The sequence below is a fragment of the Macaca fascicularis genome, chromosome 10 (genome assembly GCF_037993035.2).
Source record: "Macaca fascicularis isolate 582-1 chromosome 10, T2T-MFA8v1.1".
In the NCBI taxonomy this organism is placed as follows: domain Eukaryota; kingdom Metazoa; phylum Chordata; class Mammalia; order Primates; family Cercopithecidae; genus Macaca; species Macaca fascicularis.
In genome coordinates this window covers 50,926,580-50,948,588 of record NC_088384.1, presented here as the reverse complement: position 1 = coordinate 50,948,588, position 22,009 = coordinate 50,926,580, and the positions used below count along the sequence as shown (strand labels likewise).

General features: G+C 43.5%; 1 protein-coding gene across 1 annotated transcript in view; it reads left to right on the top strand.

Moving 5' to 3' along the window:
* Window positions 1-22,009, top strand: part of LOC135965267 (ankyrin repeat domain-containing protein 18B-like) — a 45,965-nt gene that overhangs the window by 5,530 nt on the left and 18,426 nt on the right. Inside the window, exons 2-7 of the mRNA XM_065521791.1 lie at window positions 1,424-1,705; window positions 2,629-2,840; window positions 4,145-4,367; window positions 7,840-7,885; window positions 9,050-9,103; window positions 9,941-10,029. Of these exons, the coding sequence (XP_065377863.1) occupies window positions 1,424-1,705; window positions 2,629-2,840; window positions 4,145-4,367; window positions 7,840-7,885; window positions 9,050-9,103; window positions 9,941-10,029 (906 nt within the window). The remainder of the gene's footprint in view (window positions 1-1,423; window positions 1,706-2,628; window positions 2,841-4,144; window positions 4,368-7,839; window positions 7,886-9,049; window positions 9,104-9,940; window positions 10,030-22,009) is intronic.

Sequence of the window (22,009 nt, the reverse complement as noted above, 5' to 3'; positions counted from 1 at the left end):
ATATTTTGTTCGATTTTGAACTCAGATTTTTTTTTTAACAGTCAAGTTGTTTGAGTTTCTTGTACATTTTACATATTAGTCCCTTATCAGATGAATAGTTGACAATATTTTCTCCCACTCTACAGGTTTTCTCTTCACTCAGTTGTTTGCTGGCCAGAAGCTCTTTAGCTCAATGTACTACCATTGGTCCATCATTTGTTTTTTCCTATGCTTCTGATTTCTTACCCATAAAAATCTTTGTGCAGACTAATGTCCTCAAGCCTTTTCCCTATATTTACTTACAGTAGTTTGATAATTTGGGGCCTTACATTTCAGTCTTCAATTGATTATGAGTTTCTTTTTTATATGATGTTACAGAGGAAGCTAGTATCATTCTTCCCCATATGGATATTTAGTTTTCCCAGTGCCATTCATTTGAAGAGACTGTCCTTTCCCCAATGTATGTTCTTGGCACCTTAGTCCAAAATCAGTTGGCTTTAAATATGTGGATTTATTTCTGGGTGCTGTATTCTATGGCCTTTACCCCAAGAATCATGACTTCTTAAAATGCATTTCATATTGTCCTGAAACATTTGCAGTCTAAGGAAAGGCTTATGGCATTGAATCCTTATTTACAGGATTCATTATTTTGTGTCTTTTTGAAATACGGTCTTTGTCTGTCATCCAGGCAGAAGTGCAGTGGTGTGGTCATAATTCACTGCAGCCCTGAACTCTGGGTACAAGCCATCCTTTTGCCTCAGTCTCCCAACTAGCTGGCTCTACATGCATAAGCCACCATGCCCAGATAATTAAAAATAAGTATACACACACACACACACACACACACACACACACACACACACACACACACATACACACATATATATAGACATGGGAGTATCACTATTTTGCTCTTGCTGATCTCAAATTCCTGGCCTCCAGTGATCTTTCTGCCACAGCCTCCTAAAGTGCTGGAATTACCGGCATGAGCCACCATCCCTAGTATAGAGTATTAAATTATTTTCAAAGTCTTATTCCCAGAGCCATTTATTGACTTTGGCCTAAATCACCCACTATGATATGTCTGACACCGTTTTGACATATTATGGGGAGTGAGGATGAGGGAGGGGGTTAGACACTTTTCACTGAGAGATCACTTAGTGCCATTGAAGGAGGAACAGAAATGTATTATCAGGAAAATAAAAGTCAGATGAAGTGCAAAAGTTCTCTGGAAAGATGATGACAGTAAAGCATATATTTTTGTGACTCATGGTAGCTTTAACTTTGCTCTTAAAATTCAGAGTAATTTAAGGCTTTACATTTGAAGAATGTACTGTGTTACAGATAACATTTTATTGCAAGTAAATACTTTTCAAAATTTGCTATTGGTTTTGTATTAGATTATTCTTAGTCTATATCAAACTATATTATTTTATTCATGCAGTTTGATGATCTTATGGCAGAGAAGGAAGCTGTATCTTCAAAATGTGTCAGTTTGGTGAAAGACAATCAAGTTCTTCAACAGGAGTTATTATCTATGAGAAAAGTACAACAGGAATGTGAAAAACTTGAGGAGGATAAAAAGATGTTGAAAGAACAAATATTAAATCTTAAGACACATATGGAAAACAATATGGTAGAACTTGGCAAAGTACAAGAATATAAATCAGAGCTAGATAAAAAGGCAATGCAGGCAATAGAAAAATTAGAAGAAATCCATTTACAGGTTAGTTTTTTAAATCAGGTAAGTTTATTTGTAATGTGCTTTCATTTATTTCACTGCAAACTGTATTTTGGATATGTATATATTGTGTTTCTTCTGCCTCTCTTGTAGCAATTTGCTTTGTAGAGTTCTAGAAAAAAATGGCATCTGTTTTTTCTTTTAAACATTTAAATTTCCATTATTACTATAACAAGATCAATCTTTCAGAGTAATGATTCTCACTATGGAGTCATTTGATGATTAAGACCAGTTGGCATAAGAAAAAATTGTGATTTAGAGATTATGTGATACTTTTAAATTGGTCTTAAGCTACATTGTTCTTTGATCACTTTTTAAAATTATGAATGCATTCTATTACTTCTTGTATGACCAGATTACATTAACAGTAACATAATTATGATTTCAAATTTGTATAAATCAGACTTAATTCTGAATTCAGTTATTAGTTTTTTTGATATTGCTGATAAATATGTTAAGCTCCAGCCTTTTTTTTTTTTTTTCTTTTTTTGAGACAGAGTCTTGCTCTGTCACCCAGGCTGGGGTGCAGTGGCCGGATCTCAGGTCACTGCAACCTGCACCTCCCGGGTTTACACCATTCTCCTGCCTCAGCCTCCCGAGTAGCTGGGACTACAGGCGCCCACCACCTCGCCCGGCTAGTTTTTTGTATTTTTTTAGTAGAGATGGGGTTTCACCGTGTTAGCCAGGATGGTCTCGATCTCCTGACCTCATGATCCACCCATCTCAGCCTCCCAAAGTGCTGGGATTACAGGCTTGAGCCACCGCGCCCGGCCCAGCCTCTCTTTTTTTTTTTTTTTTTAACATATTCAAAATTGCTCTTTGAATCACTGACTCAAAATGAAAGGCAAAAATCATATGGTAATTAGGTTATAATTGTTTTAAAAATGTATTCTTTTCATTCATTTTAGACACAAGCACAACATGAAAAACAATTGGAGCAGTTAAGCAAGGATAACATGGCTTCACTAAATAAGAAGGAACTCATGCTTAAAGATGTGGAATGTAAATTCTCCGAAATGAAAACTGCTTATGAAGAGGTTACAACCGAATTGGAAGAATATAAGGAAGCCTTTGCAGCAGCATTGAAAGCTAACAATTCCATGTCAAAAAAAATAACAAAGTAAATCAAAACATACAATTGTAGGAAATGAATTAAGCTCACTAATTTGTTTTGAAAACATAATTTTTAGTGAGATGGCTTCAGGAGATTAGTACGAAGTGAATGCTAATTTGATAATGTAATTTTGGAAAATAATGTTAGTAAATAATCTTACCTTTAAAATATTAGTCAAGGATAATGTCTGTCCCATTTCTATTTTTTATTTTTATTTTTTTGCTTTTGTATGACTTTTTTCCTCTGAAAACTCTCATGTAGTTAATCTGATCTGTTAGTTTTTGTCACTAAGTATTTTTGAAGATTTATAATTCATAAAGCGATCTTGTTATAAAATTACTTGTCAGAGTTTCCCTAAATAGAAAGATTAATGAGTTTAATTTATTCTTCGGTAGATCACAACCTACACCCAAAGTGTCGAGTGGTACTGCTACTCTGGGCACAATCGTTTTTAATTGTGATTTTTAGTATTATCAATAGAGGGTGTCTCAAGAAAGACTATTTGTGTAACATTTTCAAGATGTTACAGAAAGGCATCCTTGTGAAATAGGGAATAATTATCAAGGAATTTAAAGAAGTGTAATTCACAAAGTCGTTAAAAAGTAACACCTTGTTCAGCCTGAAGATTTGTGTGGAAGGGAGAAAGAACAAGCCCCCCACTCCAGTGCCTTGGTCACAGTGCTGGGGGCTAATTGCCTTCAGCGCTGCTTTAGTTCTTTTTATTCCAAGCCACACCATCTAGTTCTCCCCAGGAGTTGTTACTCTGAGTTCTTCCTCAGTGCCAAATGCTTAATTGTTCCCAGATAATGGGTGAAATGTACAAGGGTGAAACCTAAAATTTCTTTACTAAACAGAACTATTCCTAGATTTTTTTTTTGTTCATTTTACAACATGATGTTTTGATATAATGATTTCCAGTGAAGTGGTTCTTATACTCCAACAAATCAACATATTCATTTTCCCGCATAGTTACCCTTTAAATACAAGTATTTCTAATGGAATCTTTAGAATCTCACAAGTGGAGCCATTTTAGAAAGCAGCAAGTTTCACCTGGTGAGCCGTGCATCACTGACAGCCATTTCCCTCCCCGTCTACTTTGTTTGAACTGCTTGTTCAGTATAAATTACCTTAGAAACACGGGTGCTTCTTTAGGCTTACAACAGGTATGCTGTCACACATCTTCGGTGTGAAAACACCGTTTAGTGGGTACTTTGGTTTACTCTCAGGGCAACGTTTTAAAAACTGCAAGTCATTAAGAATCATTTAAGGAAAAATGAAATACTAAGCATTTGTCTTTGCTGTCTTTACAGATCGAATAAGAAAATAGCAATGATCAGCACCAAGCTCCTTATGGAGAAAGAGCGGATGAAACATTTTCTCAGCACTCTTTCTACAAGGCGAGACCCAGAGTCACCTTGTGTTGGAAATCTTACTAGTAGAGGACTCAACAGAAAATATATTCCCCAAATGCCCATCAGAATTCCTACTTCAAACCCACAGACTTCAAATAACTGCAAGAACTACTTCACTGAGGTTAGTTATATGATCGTTTCTCTTTTGGCTTTCATTTCTCTAATATAATTCCTCTTTGTAATTTGGTGAAATACTGAGTTCTGTTGACTTATGCATGTTAAGTAAAGATCATAATTAGCTATGTTAACACAGAAAGGAAATGGGAACTTTTCATTTTTTAATTCCCTGGAGCTCCCATTTTCAAGAGATACCCATTTCCTAGCTTTATTCAATACATGTGACTAAACTGACACATTTAAAATGTCTTTAAAAGCTGCATTTAAGTTAGGTTTTAGAAATTGCATGTTATTGCCGAATAACTGACGATATACCTTGAGATGCTTTGGCTTACTCTCTAATTCTAGTTTAGTTGCAGTGCATACTACCGCCTTTTTTTTTTTTTCTTTTCTTTTCTTTTTTTTAATACAGTGTCTCATTCTGTTGTCCAGGCTGGAGGGTCGTGGCACCATCTCGGCTCACTGCAACCTCCACCTCCCAGGTTCAAACGATTTTCCTGCCTCAGCCTCCCAAGTAGCTGAGACTACAGGCGCCCACCATTACACTCAGCTAATGTTTGTATTTTTAGTAGAGAAAGGGTTTCACCCTATTGGCCAGGCTGTTCTCAAACTCCTGACCTTGTCATCTACCTGCCTCAGCCTCCCAAAATGCTGGGATTACAGGCATGAGCTACTGCGCCCAGCCCATGTCACTTTTAAAGTTTGTTTGCAGCAGACACCACGGTGACTCATGCCTGTAATCCCAGCACTTTTGGAGGCTGAGGCAGGTGTGTCACAAGGTCAGGAGTTCAAGACCAGCCTGGCCAAGATGGTGAAACCCCATCTCTATTAAAGTACAAAAAAATATTAGCCGGGTGGGGAGTGGGCACCTGTATTCCCAGCTACTAGGGAGTCTGAGGCAGAGACTTGCTTAAACCTGGGAGGCAGAGGTTGCAGTGAGTCGAGATCACACCACTGTTCTCCAGCCTGGGTGACAGGGCAAGACTCCATCTTGAAAATAAAAACTTTTAAAAAAGTTTATTTGCACCATCTCAACTCTTCCCACCCATAATCACAACCGAATGATTGGCATCCAAACACTTTACCACATATGGATGTTTATTATTTAGTAGAATCCAATTTAATTGCATTTTATGAATTAAACAAAACCCTAAAATGTTAATTTCCTTTTTTATGTTAAAAGCTTTGTGCTTGGCCAGGTGCGGTGGCTCAGACCTGTAGTCCCAAGGCCTAGAAGTTTGGGACGCTGAGACAGGTGGGACGCTGAGACAGGTGGGACGCTGAGACAGGTGGAACACCTGAGGTCAGGTGATTGAGACCAGCCTGGCCAACATGATGAAACCCGTCTCTACTAAAAATACAAAAATTAGCAAGGCATGTTGGCAGGCATGTGTAATCTCAGATACTCAGGAGACTGAGGGAGGAGAATCACTTGAACCCAGGAGACAGAGGTTGCAGTAAGCCAAGATCATACCACCGCACTATAGCCTGGGTGATGGAGACTATCTCAAAAAAAAAAAAAAAAATCGGTTTGTGCCTTTCTTACATAAGAGTACGTCCTCTGACTATAAAAATCCTGGAAGAAATCCTAGGAAATGCTCTCCTGGATATCATGCTTGTCAATTAATTTATGGCTAACTCCTCAAAAGCAACTGCAAGAATAACAAAATTGACAAGTGTGATCTAATTAAGCTAAAGGGCTTATGCACAGCGTGAGGAACTATCACTGGATTAAACAGATAGCCTAAATAATACAAGAAAATATTCACAAACCATGGATACAGCAAATGCTTATTATCCAGAATCCATAAGAGACCTAAACAAATCAACAAGCGAAAAATAAATAACACCGTTAAAGCTGGGCAAAGGCCATGAACAGACACTTCTCAAAATAACATAATGTAAGTGGCCAACAAACACATTAACAAATGCTTACCATTGATAATCATCAGAGAAATGCCAAATAAAACATCAGTGAGATACCATTTCACACCAGTCAGAATGACTTTTGTTAAAAAGTAAAAACATATATATATAAACATATATATATATGTTGGGGAGGTTGTGGAGGAAAGGAAACACACACTGTTGGTGGCAATATAAATTAGTTCAGCTGCTATGGAGAGCAGTTTGGAAATTAAGTACTAAGAATGACCGTTGGATGAAGCAACCTCATTACTCTACTAGGGATATGCCTAAAGGACAATAAATCATTGTAACATAAAGATGCATGAACATGTGTGTTCATTGCAGCACTATTCAAAACAGCAAAGACATGGAGTCAATCCAGGTGCATCCAAGGTAGATTGAAAATCCAAGCTAGATTGGAGAATTCCATATATACAATGGAATACTTTGCAGCCATGAAAAGAACAAAATCAGGCCCTTTGCAGCAACGTGGATACGGCTGGAATCTACTACCCTACTCAAACTAACACAGAAACAGAAACCAGATATCTCCTGCTTTCACTCATGTGAGAGCTACATATTGGGTGCACATTATCATAAACATGGGAAAAATAGACACTGAGAAATAAGAACGGGGAGGGACAGAGTGGGCCAGGGTTGAAAAACTACTTATTGGGTCATATGCTCACTACTTGTGTGATGGGTTCAATTGTACTCCAAATCTTGGCATGCCTCAATATACCTTTGGAAAAAACCTCCACAGGTACCACCTTAATTGAGAATACAAACTAGAAAAAAAAATTAATAAAAGAAAAATTTACCATAAAAAAGTTTAGTATAAGTAGAGAATAGAAATTTCTTTTTAAGATAAAAATTTATTGGAGTAAAAAAACAGATTAAACTTTTATAAAGGGGAGAGTTCTGCTAAGAATTTCAAAGTAATGCATTCATTGTAAAAGATGACTTTAATTTTCTTTTTCTTTTTTGAGAAAAGGTCTCACTCTGTTGCCAGTCTGGAGTGCAGTGGTGCAATATTGGCTCACTGCAACCTCCAACCCCTGGCTTCAAGTAATTTTCCTGCCTTAGCCTCCCAAGTAGCTGGGACTACAGGTGTGGGCCACCACGTCTAGCTAATTTTGTATGTTTAGTAGAGACCAGGTTTCCTCATGTTGGCCAGGATGGTCTCGATCACCTGACCTCGTGATCTTCCCGCCTTGGCCTCTCCAAGTGCTGGGATTCCAGGCATGAGCCACCACACCTGGCCATTGTTTAACCTTTGTACTAATAAACACCACCTTTCTAAAATTATGTATATGCAATAGACCAATATTAACTGTGTTTTTGTCCAATTACTCTAAGCAACATTACACAGATACATCCTCTGTTATCTAAATTAAAATAAGTAGAAAATTTACTTTATGTATGTGATTATTTTTCTTTTGAAGCAAACTTCAAGTTATGTCTAGTCACTAAAAATACTAAAGACCACAATTTGTAAGTGATATATTATTTTCATGATAATGTTTTTTGTTTAACTTAAACATTATTATTATTTTCACTTATTTTAGATGGAGCTGGACTGTGTAGAACAAATAATTAGAGAGACAAAGAGAAGTATGTTACCAAAATTTATTCCTTAAATTTAGGTTTATTTTAGAAATAAAATTTAATAACAAATGGCATTCCTTTTCATTGTTGGGTTAGTAGATACCATCTTAAGTATTTTTCTCTTATGCACATCTAATGAAAGATATGAAAACAAAAACTTCCACAGAGAAGACTGTCCTTGTGCACCATAAATTCATCACATCCCATAGCTTCAAAAATTCCCAAGAAGTCTATGCATCTCTTTTTCACTGGCTCTACACTTTGTTAAGTTTTTCCATCCTCATGGAACTGTCAGCCAGCACCCTGAAACGATTCTCAGAAAACAAAGGCATCATCAAGTTCTCAGGGTTTTGGTAGAGATTGAAGGCCAACAGATGTCAAATTCATTCAGAAATACTTAGCTGAGCAATAACCCTTCGTAGGCAGTCACTTCACAAGTGACATTTTAAATCTCCTGTCATTTACTGTGTCATTGGCTTATGTCTGTTCTCAGGAAAAGTTCCAACTTTTTCACCATGAAATAAAAACACCCACATCAATGTGATTCCTGTCAAGTTACTCAACCTTGTCTCTCACCACTTACTGCACTCTGCCCTTTGCTCTAGCGCCAAACTGGATGGAGCGGAACTCTGCAGGGCTCTTCCCCACCTCAGGCTCTTTGCCTGCACCTCTTCCCTCTCTCTGATGAGCTTTTCCTTGTCCTTCAGGTATCAAGTTATATTATCTCCTCCACCAGAAAGCCCATGATATTGACATAAAAGTGGGATAGAGGACCCTTCTGTGTGTTCCAGTAGTGCCCTGCTGTATACCTCTTGTGTATCCATGACTCTATATGGACATTGTCTTGTCTGTTTTTTTTGGGTATAGCTTATGACTGTTGGGAGGTGGACCATACCATCTTCATCTTGAAATTCTAGTGCTGGTTCTAGAATCTTAGCACGTGTCTGTTGAGTAGATGAATGAAGAATGAAAAAGCTCTGATATTTAAACACAATTAGATTTAATGTCATGTGTAAATTATTTAATAATAATTTTGTATTGTAAATGTACATACATATTTCTCATTCTTATTAACTCTGATAAAGTTCTCAACTCTTTAGTTTTTAAAATCACACTGAGCTAACCAAAGTGTTTTAGGTAAAGAACATAATTCTTTGTTTTTCTTTCCAGCTGTTGCTGTGTTGGACACTTTCACCCGTCTACTTTCTTCTGCAGAATCCACTGGTAAGCCACGTCTAATCAAGAGAATATTTAACCATAAAATCATAAGGACAAATTTTGTGATATAAAAGATTATAAAACTTTATTACTGGGCTATTTACACAACATTTTAATTGTTTCTCATAAAATATACAACATCACAATCTTTACTGAAGTAGGATATTTTTGTATCATATGTATGAAGATAACTTGTAGGGTATTTTCAATGATGTTTTTCAGTCTCCTTCAGTTTTAAGTGGATCTTGAAGATGAAAACCAGTATTATTGAGTTTGACATACTCAAATTGCCCAAATGCCAGCTATTTAAACAGCCAAACAACCAAGTCATCATTGATTCTTTAGTAAAGGTCATCGAAGACTTATTTGCATATCACAGTTTTTATTACTTAGGAGACCTAAGGAGTACCTGCCAGGCTTGTCCATGCTAATGTTATGATTTTCTTTTTCTAGTTGAACCGTATTTTGTGTGGTGATGATCTGAGGCTCTGTAAATATCTGGTTACTCCTCAAAACACACTAGATTTGGCATTTCATGGATGACTTGTGTTTGAACAATTATTACTGCAATGGTTGCCAGGTGATTATTTTCTGATTCTCTTCTTTGTCCTACATGGAGAAATAAAAACAATAAATAAGGGAGAAGGGAAAGCTCATGTTTCTGGTGCTCCAATTCCCCAAGATTAGGCCAGTGGTAGATATTCTAAGCTGACTCTTTATGTCTTTTTGATTTGTGCCTGTTACTCTGTCAGCACTTTTTTACTTTCTGGCACAAGATGTTCTAAGATAATCTTGTGTTTTCTCTGCCCCAGCCCTGAAATGAGTGATTTTTTTTGGAATCAGAGGTGGAGCCACTGAGGAAGTATAGGCGAGCCCTCCCCAGCATGTGCTCACTGGTCCTCAACAGAAAAACAGCTGCTGCATCCACTGAGGTACCAAGAAACTAGCAAAGGGCCTTCTGGCTGTCTGGGGTCAGTCCTCATGTGGTCCCTGGCTCAGCCTCAAGGGTTCTGGGTTAGTCTCCCTGCAGCCTCTGTGCTGTGTCTCTAGATCGGGCTCTGCGGGAAGGGCCCCGGGAGACCCAGCAGCACAGGGTGTCTCGTCTGCCAAATGTCCCTCCCTTCCTCCCACTCTGACACTCAGGAATAGGGTAGATGGGGTTTTCAGGCTGTGCCAGGCCACCTCACTGTCTCCTCTGAGATGAACCCTGAGGGCCTTGGGGGATGAGTGTGAAGCTGGCTACCTGGAGCCTGAGGCTGACTGTCTCTCCCTGTGTCTTGGAGGAGAGGCCTTGTCCCAAGAAAACCCCCAGGGCCTGACCCCTGGGCATGCATGCAGGGAGGGAGGGTCTGTGGGCTAAGGGGGGGCATGGTAATGAGACTTTAAGCAGCACTGCTCAGGGGCCGGGTGGGTAGACCGTGGTCAGAAATGACCTGGTCATTAGGACCTAGTCAGTTGGTACCTGATCACCAGGGGCCTGGTTAGTGGTGTTCTCCTCAGTAAAGTTCTCATCAGTGGGGACCTGGCAACCTAGTCATTGGAAGCCTGGTCAGTGGGGACATGGTCAGTGGGGGTCTTATTAGTGGGGCCTCATCTGTTGGAACATAAACAATGAAAAACTGGTTGGTGGAGCCTATACAGTATACCAGGGGCCTGGTCAGTGTGGGGCCTTAGTGGCTTGGAGCTTGGTCAGTGAGGGCCTGGTCAGAGGGGACTTGGTCCGCTGGGGACTGATCCATGGAGATTTGTTCACTGAGGGATGGGGGGGCGACAACCTGGGAAATTGTGGTCTTGTCAGTGGGAACCTGGGCAGTGGGGACCAGGTCAGTGGGAAATTGGTCAGTGGAGTCTGGCCCATGAGGCCGATTAAGTGTGAGCCTGGTTAGGAAGACATGGTCAGTTGGGACTTGGTCAGTGGGACCTGGTCAATGGAGGAGTGGTCATTAGGGTCCTCGTCAGTAGGGATCTGGTCAGGGGCGGCTGGTCAGTAGGAACGTGGCCATCTGGCCACTGTGTGACCTCAGGCAGAGGGTTTGTCTGTGGAGTCTCCTTGCTTCCATCTGCAGGGAAGATGAGTCAGGGCACCCTGGCAGGTGGTTGGTAAAAGAAGATGAGAAGATGTGTTGTATCCAGCACTGTTTGGCAGACCTACAACTTTACACAGGACCTGTATTCCACCTAGAGAGGATGCCAGCCCTTTCTGCTCTACCCGGTGCCCCTCCTTTGTCTGCATCCCCAGGACCCCCATGGATGGGGAAGGCAGAGATTGGAGAGCACCTGTAGAGGCTCTAATGCTGGCCATGGGCCCTGGTTGTGACAGTGGTGAGACCTGGGTGCTCCCCTGAGTGTAGAAGCTAAGCCTGGCCAGAGAAGCAAGACAAACACACACATACGCACACACACAGGCACACACACATGCACAAACACACTGCATGCAGACGTGTCAGTTCAGGGGGTAGAGGACACTGACTCTGGGCCCTCTTGACCCAAGCAGGCTCCAGTTGTGCTGGGTTGTGTCACCCCACGATGTCACTGCTGCTGAGCCCCCATCGCCTCTGTGTTGTGGAGCAGTTAGAGGTACACAGCAGAGTCCGTGAGTGGCTCTGCATGAAGGACTGTTTTCTACATGAGAAGCACATCTCAGCACAGCTGACTCATCAGACTCAGGTGAGTGGAACCTGCTCTCTTCTCTTCCTCCTGGCTTGGGGACAGTCACTATCAGGTGGGTGGTTTTGGCCTCTGGGCAGCTACTGAGGATAAACCCTAAACAGTCACCGGGTGCCTGTTCTGTGCTGACAGTCATCTCATTCATCCTCACAGCAATTCCATTCTGAATCTCCTCTGGACACCCCCAGGACCACCAGGACAGCCCCATCAGGGCCCTGTCACCAGGCCCAGTCTGGCTCCATGATAACCAAGACGCAGGTCCAGAGACAAGTGCCCTGCATGGTGCCTGCATGTGACTCCCCTTGGTGGGTAGTGACCAGCTCACCACGGAAGAAGCCAGGGCAGCATGCGGCCATCTGCCCTGCAGCCCCAGATGACTCCTGGGCCTTAAGAAGTCATTCTTAAAGGGAAAGCTGGTCACTTTGAGGTCCCTGGAAGGAAGGGTGAATGTGTCATCCCAACAGCCCTGGCAGCCAGCAGCATGCCATACATCTTCTCACCCGATCTTTGTGACAGAGGCCACCTTCTGGGGCACAAGTCCCATACATAAAGGGTCCTATCTCAGTCGGCCTCATCCTGAGCCCTGGGATGGGAGAGGCACCATGCACCCCCCTGCAGCAGCCAGGATTACCACCCAGGGGACTCATCCTTCTGTGGCCCTGGCCAGACTTAGAATTTGGCCCAAGACAGGACAAGCTCAGTCAGAGCAGCTTGTCAGTACCCAGAGTCTATGTATGCCAGACATGGCCAAGCTGGCTCAAAGGGCAACCAGCCACCTCTGCAAGGGTGTGCCAGGAGCAGGTGGACCAGCCACCAACCTCATCCACTCAAGTAAACAGAGATGGCCAGCTTCTCACACCCTGAGTGACCACCACCTGACAGCTGATGAAGTGGAGGCCTGAGGAAAAGCAGATGGCACTGGGGCCCTGCTTCCAGGGCAGAATAACTGATTGACCCTGACTGGCAGTGAGTTGGTGACTGGTTCACCTGCTCCTGGCACACCCTTGCAGAGGTGGCTGGTTGCTCTTTGAGCCAGCTTGGCCTTGCCTGGCATGCACAGGCCTCAGTGCAACAACTGTGCTGCAAATGGAGTCACATAGAGGATATGAGCAGCAGGCTCAGGAGCAGGCTGTGCGCTGCCTTTGGGGCTCCAGCCCATGCATCAGGGCTTCTACAGCACTGTGGGCTTCTTGCGTGCCAAGAGGCAGACCACAGACCATCCTGAGGAGGACTCTGGTAAGAGCTTCCTTGTGTATGTGGATGATGTCCAGGATGTTGGCCTGGTGTCCCTGAGGCAGCACTAACAGGTCCATAACTGGGTCCAGGTCCTGCCTGGGCTGATTGGCGAAGATCTCCCTGGCAGCATTGAAGGCATTGGTGGTGAAGTGGCATCTATGTTCAAGTGCAGAAAGGGCCCAGTCTGGTGGATGAACCACACAGCCAGCTTCTGGGTGTGGGCACGGTGCCACATCCTTTGTCACTTCCTGATGTTCCCCACCAGCACTGAAGAGACAGCGTGGAGACAGGGCAAGAGGAAGGCTGAGAAGGATGAGATGGTGAGTCCCAGATTCTTCCTGTCCCTGAGCCCACCCTGAGTGACCCTCAACCTTTAGGAATGGGAGAGCAAGATTGACAGCTTCAAGTACTTCACCGAGAAGATAGACAACAGGGCACTCAGTTCAACTTCACAGCCAGTGAGTTGACATGCAAGCAGATGATGGTAACAGGCTTTAAGAAAGAGCATCAGATGGCAGCCAGTACTTCAGCCTCAGCCAGGCATTGGAGTTGGACCAGGCCATCCACTTCACCATAGAGGCCTTCCACACTATCAGTGAGCTCTTTGCCAGTCAGCCCAGGCAGGACCTGGACCCAGTCATGGACCTGTTAGTGCTGTCTCAGGGACACCAGACCAACATCCTGGACATCATCCACATGCACAAGGACGCTCTTACCAAAGTCACAGAGAGCCGGCAATATGTGACAGAAGTGAAGACAGAGGTGCAGAGGCTGATGACGTCAGAATCGCAGGAACAGTATTTCTTTGGCTACTTTGGCTGAAATTCACCACTTTCATCCAATTCCAGTGAGAGACATGGACTCACAGATGCTGCATTTCTTGCAGCAAAAGATACTGTTTTTTCAAAATGCCACCCAGGAATTGATAGTGTTGAATGACTAGATACTCGATCGTGGACTGCTTCCAGTTCAAGGATTCATTCTACAGAGAATAATAACACTAGAGCAAAGAGCTAGTGCACGCTATCGGTGGTAGCACAAGGATGGTTTTGTGATCAACTGAAATCCAGGTGAATACAGAATTGTGTAGGAAACAGTTAATATGATGATACAATAGAAACAGTAGCAAACATGAATTAAATCATGCTATGAATGCCTAAACTACCATTGTAACTTTTGGAAGAATAATACCACTTTACTGCTTTTTGAAGTATGAATATTTTAGTGTATGTGCTATAGGCCTCAAATCCTATAAAGAATCTCCGAGAAGTTGGCTGGATAAATCCTGCTGTAGATGTCTTTATACTCAAAGATTAATGATGTAATTTGCATTGTCCCCACCAAATCTCCTGTTGAATTATACTTCCTATTGTGGAAGGTGGATCCTGGTATAAGGTGATTGAATTGTGAAGGCAAATTTCTCATGAATGGTTCAGCACCATCCCCTTGTAGCATCCTCACAATCATGAACAACTTCTCATGAGATCTAGTCACTGAAAACTCTACATCACCTCCCTACTCTCCGTGTTTTCCTCTTGCCATGTGAGACAACTTACTCACTCTTTCTTTGCCTTCCACGATGATTGATAGATGTCTGAGTCCTCCCAGAAGCAGAAGCCACTGTGCTTCCTGTCCACCCTGCAGAACCATGAGTCAATTCAACCTCTTTTTCAAAACAAATCATACAGAAAATGGCAAATGAGGATCGGAACATTGCTATAAAGATACTCAAGGATGTGGAAGCAGCTTTGGAACCATGAAATGGGCAGAGGTTGGAAGAGTTTGGAGGGCTCAAAAGAAGACAGATAGATGAGAAAACTTTTGGAACATCATAGAGACTGTTTAAATGGTTGTGACAAAAATCCTGATGGAAACATGGATAGTGAAGGCCAGGCTGAGGAGGTCTCAGATATAAGAAGATTTCTTGAAAACGTCTTCCTTTTGGATATGGAAAGCTTATACAATGTCTGTACCATCATTGTGCCTTAGAAGCAGTGAATTCCCTTTCTATTTCCGAGGCTCATAGGCAAAAGTGACTGTTGCCTTGACTCAGATGAGACTTTGGACTTTGTAACTTTGAGTTAATGCTGAAAGGAATTAATGCTGAAAGGAATTAATGCTGAAATGAGTTAAGACTCATGCTGGAAAGGCAGGATTGTATTTTGCAATGTGAGAAGGACATGAGATTCATGGGATCAGGGACTATTCTGTCCCTGTGTCCCTACCAAAACTCATGCGGAATTCTATTTCCTAATGTTAGTGATGGGGCCTAGGTGGCAAAAGATTTAGTCATAAAAGTGTAGGGGTGGATCATTCACGAATGATGAAGCACCATCCCCTTGATGCTGTCCTGAGAGTGAGTGAGTGCTCATGTGATCTGGTTGTTTAACAGGCTGTGGAACCTCTGTCCTCATTTTGTGTTCCTCCTACTCCTGCCTTAGGAGATGTCTCATCGTCCCTTGGCTTTATGATATAATTAGGAGGCTTCCTGATTCCTTCCAGAAACAAAAGACACTAAGCTTCCTTCACTGCTTGCAGAATCATGAGTCAATTAAACCTCTTTTATTTACAATAATAAAGAAAAGTAAAACTGCCAAGAGGAGCTGTGAGATGTCTTCAAGGCCTTTTTCCCTTTGTCTTGGCTATTAGCACAGGGCTTTTTTGTATGCAAATTTCTGAAGTCTTCTTCAATTTTTCCCCTTAAATTGGGTTTTGCTTTATTACTACATAGTCAGCCTGCTATACAGATACCTGAAAAAGTAGAAGCAGGCTCAGTAGTGGCTAGCAAACAAAGATTGGAAGGGTTTGGAGGGATTAGAGCATGATGGAAAGATGAGGGACGGGGAGGGAGTGATTTAATTATGGATGGGCGGGGGGTGTGGAAGGAAATAAGGGGGGAGGGTGGGAAGGAATAGGCTGGCTGTAGGGTGGTTTCGAGGGTGGTGGGTAGTAGGCAGGGGTAGTAGCCTGCTGCAGAGGCAGAGCCTCATGGAAAACCCCTACTAGGGCAGTGCACCTGTGGCTTTGCAGGTTTGAGCCCGCATTGCCACTGTCAAGGACTTGACTCGTGTTCAGTGCCTGTAGCTTGTCCACACTGAGGGTGCAAGCTGTTGGTGGGACTATGATTCTGGGGGTTGGAGGGTGGTAGCCACCTGCGTGCGGGCTCCAAGTCCATATTTTCCTTCAGCACTGCCCTAGTAGAAGTTTACCAAGAACCCTGCCTCTGCAGCAGGCTTCTGCCTGGAAACAGCAGGGGGTGGGGGTGGCAGCATATCCTTCACCAATGGTTAAGCACCATCTTCTTGATGCTGTCCTTGTGATAGTGTGTTCCCATGAGATCTGGTTATATAACAGGGTGTGGCACCTCTTTCCTCTCTCAGTCTTGCTTCTACTCCTGCCATATGTAGCATGTCCTTGCCCCTAGGCCTTCTGGTATGATTGGGAGGTTTCCTGAGTCCTCCCAGAAGCAGAAGCCACTATGCTTCCTTTACAGCCTGCTGAACCATGAGCCAGTTAAACCTCTTTTCTTTATGATCATATGGAAAATTAGTGCTGTAAAATGGAGCCCTGAAATGCTTTCAAGGCCCTTTCCTCTTTGTCTTGGCAACCAGCACTCAGCTTCTTTTCATGCAAATATTTGAAACCTTTGTGAATTTTCCCCCGAAAATGGACTTTTCTTCTTTTATTACATTGCCAGGCTGTGACAAAGAGAGCTGACAATGTAGAAGCAGGTTCAGAAGTAGGTAAAAGACAGAGGTCGGGAGAGTTGGGAAAGCTAAGAAGACAGCAAGATGAGGAAAAGTTTGGACCACAGTAGAGAATTGTTAAATACTTGTGATCAGAAGGCTGACAAAAGGATAAACACTGAAGTCCAGACTTAAAAGGTCTCAGATGAAAATGAGGAATTTCCTGTTAACAGGAGTCAAGGTTCCATTTGATTGGCCTTAGCAAAGAACATGGCTGTGCAGTGACCCTGCCCCAGAGATCTGTGAACTATGAACTTGGGGGTGGTGATTCAGGATGTAGCTGGTGGAATGAACATCTAGGCAGCATAGCATAAGAGGTGTCCTGTCTGCATTGAACAGCCTGTGTTCTTATGTGTTACCTAAGAAATGACTTCAAGATAGAACTTCTATTTAAATGAGAAGTGGAGACCTAAAGTTCGGAATATTTTCAGCCTGGCCAAGTGTTCAAAAAGAAAAGCTGATTTTGAGTGGGAAAATTCAAGAAGCCTCAGGGTATGTGCATAAAAACCAGTCCAGTGCAAATAGACAAGACAATGGGAAAAAGGCCTTGAAGGCATCTCAGAGACCTCTGCAGCATCCCTTGCTGTCACAGGCCCTGGGGCCTAGGAGAGAAGAATGGTTTCCTGGAAAAGCTCCATGGCCTTGCTGCTGTGTGCACCCTCAGGACACTGCTGGCTGCATCCCTGCAGCCCCAGCTCCAGCCATGGCTGAAAGATGCACAGGTACAGCTTGGGTCACTGCTTCAGAGGTGGCTTCAAGCCTTGATGGTTTCCATATAATGTGAAGCCAGCAGGTGCTTACAGCAAGAACAGAGGCTTGAGAGCCCCCATCTAGATTCCAGAAGATGTACAGAAAATCCTGGATGTCCAGGAAGAAGCTTTTCCATAAGGCAGAGCCTCATGGGAAACCTCTACTAGGGGAGCCAAGAAGGGACATATAAGGTTGAAGTCCCCACACAGGGAGGCATCATCCTCCCAACCCCAGATTCATAGACCCACAAACAGCTTGCACCCTCAGTGTGGAAAAGCTACAGGCACTCAACACCAGCCCTGTCCATGAGAGCAGCCACAGAGGCTGAACACTGCAAAGCCACAGGTGCAGATCTGCCCAAGGTCTTGGGAGCACAGCCCTCACACCCCTGTGCAATGGATGTGGGACAGGGATTCTAAATGGATGATTTGGGAGCTGTAGGATTGAGTGACTGGTCTGCTGGATTTTGGACATTTATTTATCCTATGAGTCCCATCTGTGTTTTGTGCTTCTTTCTAGAAATTTTGTTTTCTATCAGCTGGGAATGCTTACCCATTGCCTGTGTAATCATTGTACCTTGGAAGTAGTTAACTTGCTTTATAATTCAGTGGCTCATGGGCAGAAGGGACTGCAGACTTGTCTCAGATAAGACTTTGGGCTTTGGGCATTTGAGTAAATGCTGGAATGAGTTAAGATTTGGGGGACTATACAGAAGGCATCATTGTATTTTGCAATGTGAGAAAGACATGAGATTTGGGGGACCAGGGACAGAATAATATGATTTATCTCTGTGTCTCTCCCAAAACTCATGTGGAATTGTAATGGAAAATGTTAAAGGTGGGGACTGGTGGAAGGTGATATAATCGTGGTGGAGAGTGGAGTTTGGATGGGGAAGGGTGGGGAGAATTGGGGGGTATTGGGATGGGGAGAATTGAGGGGAAGGTGGTGGGGTTATGGGTGAAAGGCAGGGGTGGGGTGGATCCTTCACAAATGGTTAAACACCATGTCCATGATGCTGTCCTTCTGATAGTGAGTTCTCTTCACAATTTTGGAGCTGTGAGATTGAATGAACACTGGCCTGCTGGGTTTTGGGTGTCCATTGTGCCTGTGGTCCCATTTGTGTTATTTTTCTTGGAAATTTCTTCCCTTTGGATTGAGGAAACTTACCCAATACCTGTACCATCATTGTACCTTGAAAGAAACGAATGCACTTTTAACTTCAGTGACTCATAGGCAGAAGAGATTGTAGCCTTGTCTCAGATGAGATTTGAACTTTTTACATTTGAGTTAATGTGGGGATGAGTTACGCTTTCGGAAACTTTTGATAAGGCATGACTGTGTTTTACTCTGTGAGAAGGACCTGAGATTTGGGGGGCTCAAGTTCAGCATGATATGATTTGGCTGTGTGCCCCTAGAAATACTCATGTGGAATTGTAATCCCAAATGTTGGAAGTGGGGCCTGGTGGGAGATTATATAATCATGGATGGGAGGGCTGGGGTGGAAGGAAAAAAGGGTGGGTAAGGTGGGGAAAAGTAGGCTGGCTGTAGGGTGGTGCGAGGGTGGTGGGTGATAGGAAGGGGAAGGAGCCTGCTGCGGAGGCAGAGGCTGATGGGAAAGCTCTACCAGGGCAGTGCACCTGTGGTTTTTCAGCTTTAGCCTCCATGGCTGCTCTCCTGGGCTGGGCTGGTGTTGAGTGCCTGTAGCTTCTCCATACTGAGGGTGGGAATTGTTGGTAGGTCTATGGATCTGGGGTCTAGAGGATGGTGGCCTCCTGCACAGCAACTCAAAGCCCTTATTTTCCTTCTGCACTGCCATATTACAGGATTTCCAGGAGGCTCTGCCTCTGCAGCCAGTTTCTGTCTGGAAGCAGTAGGGGATGGAGGTGTGTTGCGGGGCAGATCCTTCACCATCTTATGGTGCTAAACAGCACCATCTTCTTGATGCAAATGTCCTGATAGTGTGTTCTCATGAGATCTGGTTTTATAACAGGGTGTGGCACCTGTATCCTCTCTCAGGCATGCTCCTACTCCTGCCGTATGAAACATTTAATGGCTGCTTTCCTTCTGGTATGATTGGGAGGCTTCCTGAGTCCTCCCAGAAGCAGAAGCCACTATGCTTTCTTTACAGCCTGCAGAACCATGAGCCAACTGAACCCCTTTTCATTACGATCACACAGAAAATAAGTACTGCCAAGTGAATCTATGAAATATCTTCAATGACTTTTCCCCCATCGTCTTGGCGATTAGCACTGGAATTCTTTTTAACGCAAACATCTGCAGCCTTCTTGAAGTTTCCCCTGAAATGGAACTTCTTTTCTTCTACATTGCCACGCTGCAACAAAGAAAGCTGAACAGGTTAAGAAGTGGGTAACAGCCAGAGGTTGGAGAGTTTGGAGAGCTTGAAAGAAGACAGGAAGATGAGGGAAAATTGGGACCATTGTAGATACCTGTTTATCTACATAATAGCACACTTATTGGTGGGTCTATGACTCTGGTGTCTGGAGGATGGTGGTGTCCTGCGTGGGGGCTCCAAGCCCATGTTTTCCTTCTGTATTGCACTAGTAGAGGTTTTCCAAGAGGCTCTGCCTCTGCCTCAGGCTTCTGCTTGCAAACAGCGGGGGGTGGATATGGGGTGGTGGGTGGATCCTTCACCAGTAGTTAAGCACCATCTTTTTGATGCTGATCTCCTGATAGTGGGTTCTCATGAGATCTAGTGGTATAACAGGATATAACACTTCTTTCCTCTCTCTATCTTGCTTCTACTCCTGCCATATGAAACATTTCTTTGCTCCGTGGTCTTCTGATATGATTGGGAGGCTTCCTGAGTCCTCCTAGAAGCAGAAACAGTTATGCTTTCTTTAGAGCCTGAAGAACTGTGAGTCAATTAAACCTCTTTTCCTTATGTACATACAGAACATTAATGCTGCGAAGTGAAGCTATGAAATGGCTTCTAGACCTTTCCCCCAATCTCTTGGTTATTTGCACTGGGCCTTTTTTAATGCAAATATTGGAGACCTTCTAGATGTTTCTCCCCGATAATGGACTTTTCTTCTTTTACCACATTGTCAGCCTGCGACAAAGATAGCTGACAATGTAGAAGCGGTTCCGAATTGGGTGTTAGCCAGAGCTTAGAGAGTCTGGAGAGCTTGGCAGAAGACAGGAAGATGAGGGAAAGTTTGGATCACTGCAGAGACTTGTTCAATAGTTGTGATTAAAAGACTGAGAGAAGGATGCACAGTGAAGGCCAGGCTTAGAAGATCTCAGATGAAAAGGAGGAACTTACCGGGAACAGGAGCCAAGGTTTTTTGTTTTGCCTTAGCAAAGTAATTGGCCACACAGTGACCCTGCCTGGGAGATCTGTGAAACTTTGAACTTGAGGGTGATGTATCTGGTGGAATGATCTTCTAAGCAGCAAAGCTCAAGAGTTATCCTGCCTACATTGAACAGCCCATGCTCTTATGTGTGATCAAAGAAATGACCATAAGTTGGAAATTATATTTAAATGAGAAGCAGAGCTTAAACTTTTGGAAAATTTGCCAACTGGACAAGTGGTCCAAAAGAAAAGCTGATTTTCAGGGGGAAAATCAAGAGGGCTTCACATATTTGCATAAAAAGGGACCCAGTGCTAATAATTCAAGACAATGGGAAAAAGGCCTTGAAGGCATTTCAAAGCTCTTTGAAGCAGCCCTTGCTGTCATTGGCCCTGGGACTTAGGTGAAAAGCATGTTTTTCTGGGCCAGCCCCATGGCCCCACTGCTGTGTGCAGCCTCAGGACACTGCTGCCTGCATCCCTGCAGCTCCAGCTCCAGCCATGGCTGAAAGATGCACAGGTACAGCTTGAGTCACCGCTTCAGGGGTGCAAGCTCCAAGCCTTGGTGGCTTCCACATAGTGTTAAGCCAGCAGGTGCACAGAGCACAAGACTAGAGGCTTCAGAGCCTTCGTCTACACTACAGAGGATGTATCAGAAAGCCTGGGTGTCCAGCGAGAAGCTTTTCCAAGAGGCAGAGCCTCATGGTAAACCTCTACTTGGGCAGAACAGAAAGAGAGTATAGGGTTGGAGTCAACACAGAGGGAGGCACCATTTTCCAGACCCCAGTTGCATAGACCCACCAACTGCTCACACCCTTAGTGTTGAAAAGCTACAGGCATTCAACACCAGCCCAGCCCATGAGGGCAGCTATAAGGAAAAGATTCTGCGGTGGCACCGCTGCAGAGCTGCCCAAGACCTTGGGATCCCAGCCATCACACCACCATGTGCTCTGGATGTGGACATAGATTCCGAAAAGATGATTTGGAACTGTAGTATGGAATGACTGGCCTGCTGGGTTTTTGACTTGCATGGGGTCTGTAAGTTCCATCTGTGTTTTGTCTTTCTTTCTGGCAAATTTCTTCTTTCTGGCTTGGAATGCTTACCCAATCCCTGCACAATCATTGTACCTTGGAAGTAATTAACTTGCTTTGTATTTCAGAGGCTCAGGGGCAGAAGGGACTGCAGCCTTGTCTCAGAAGAGA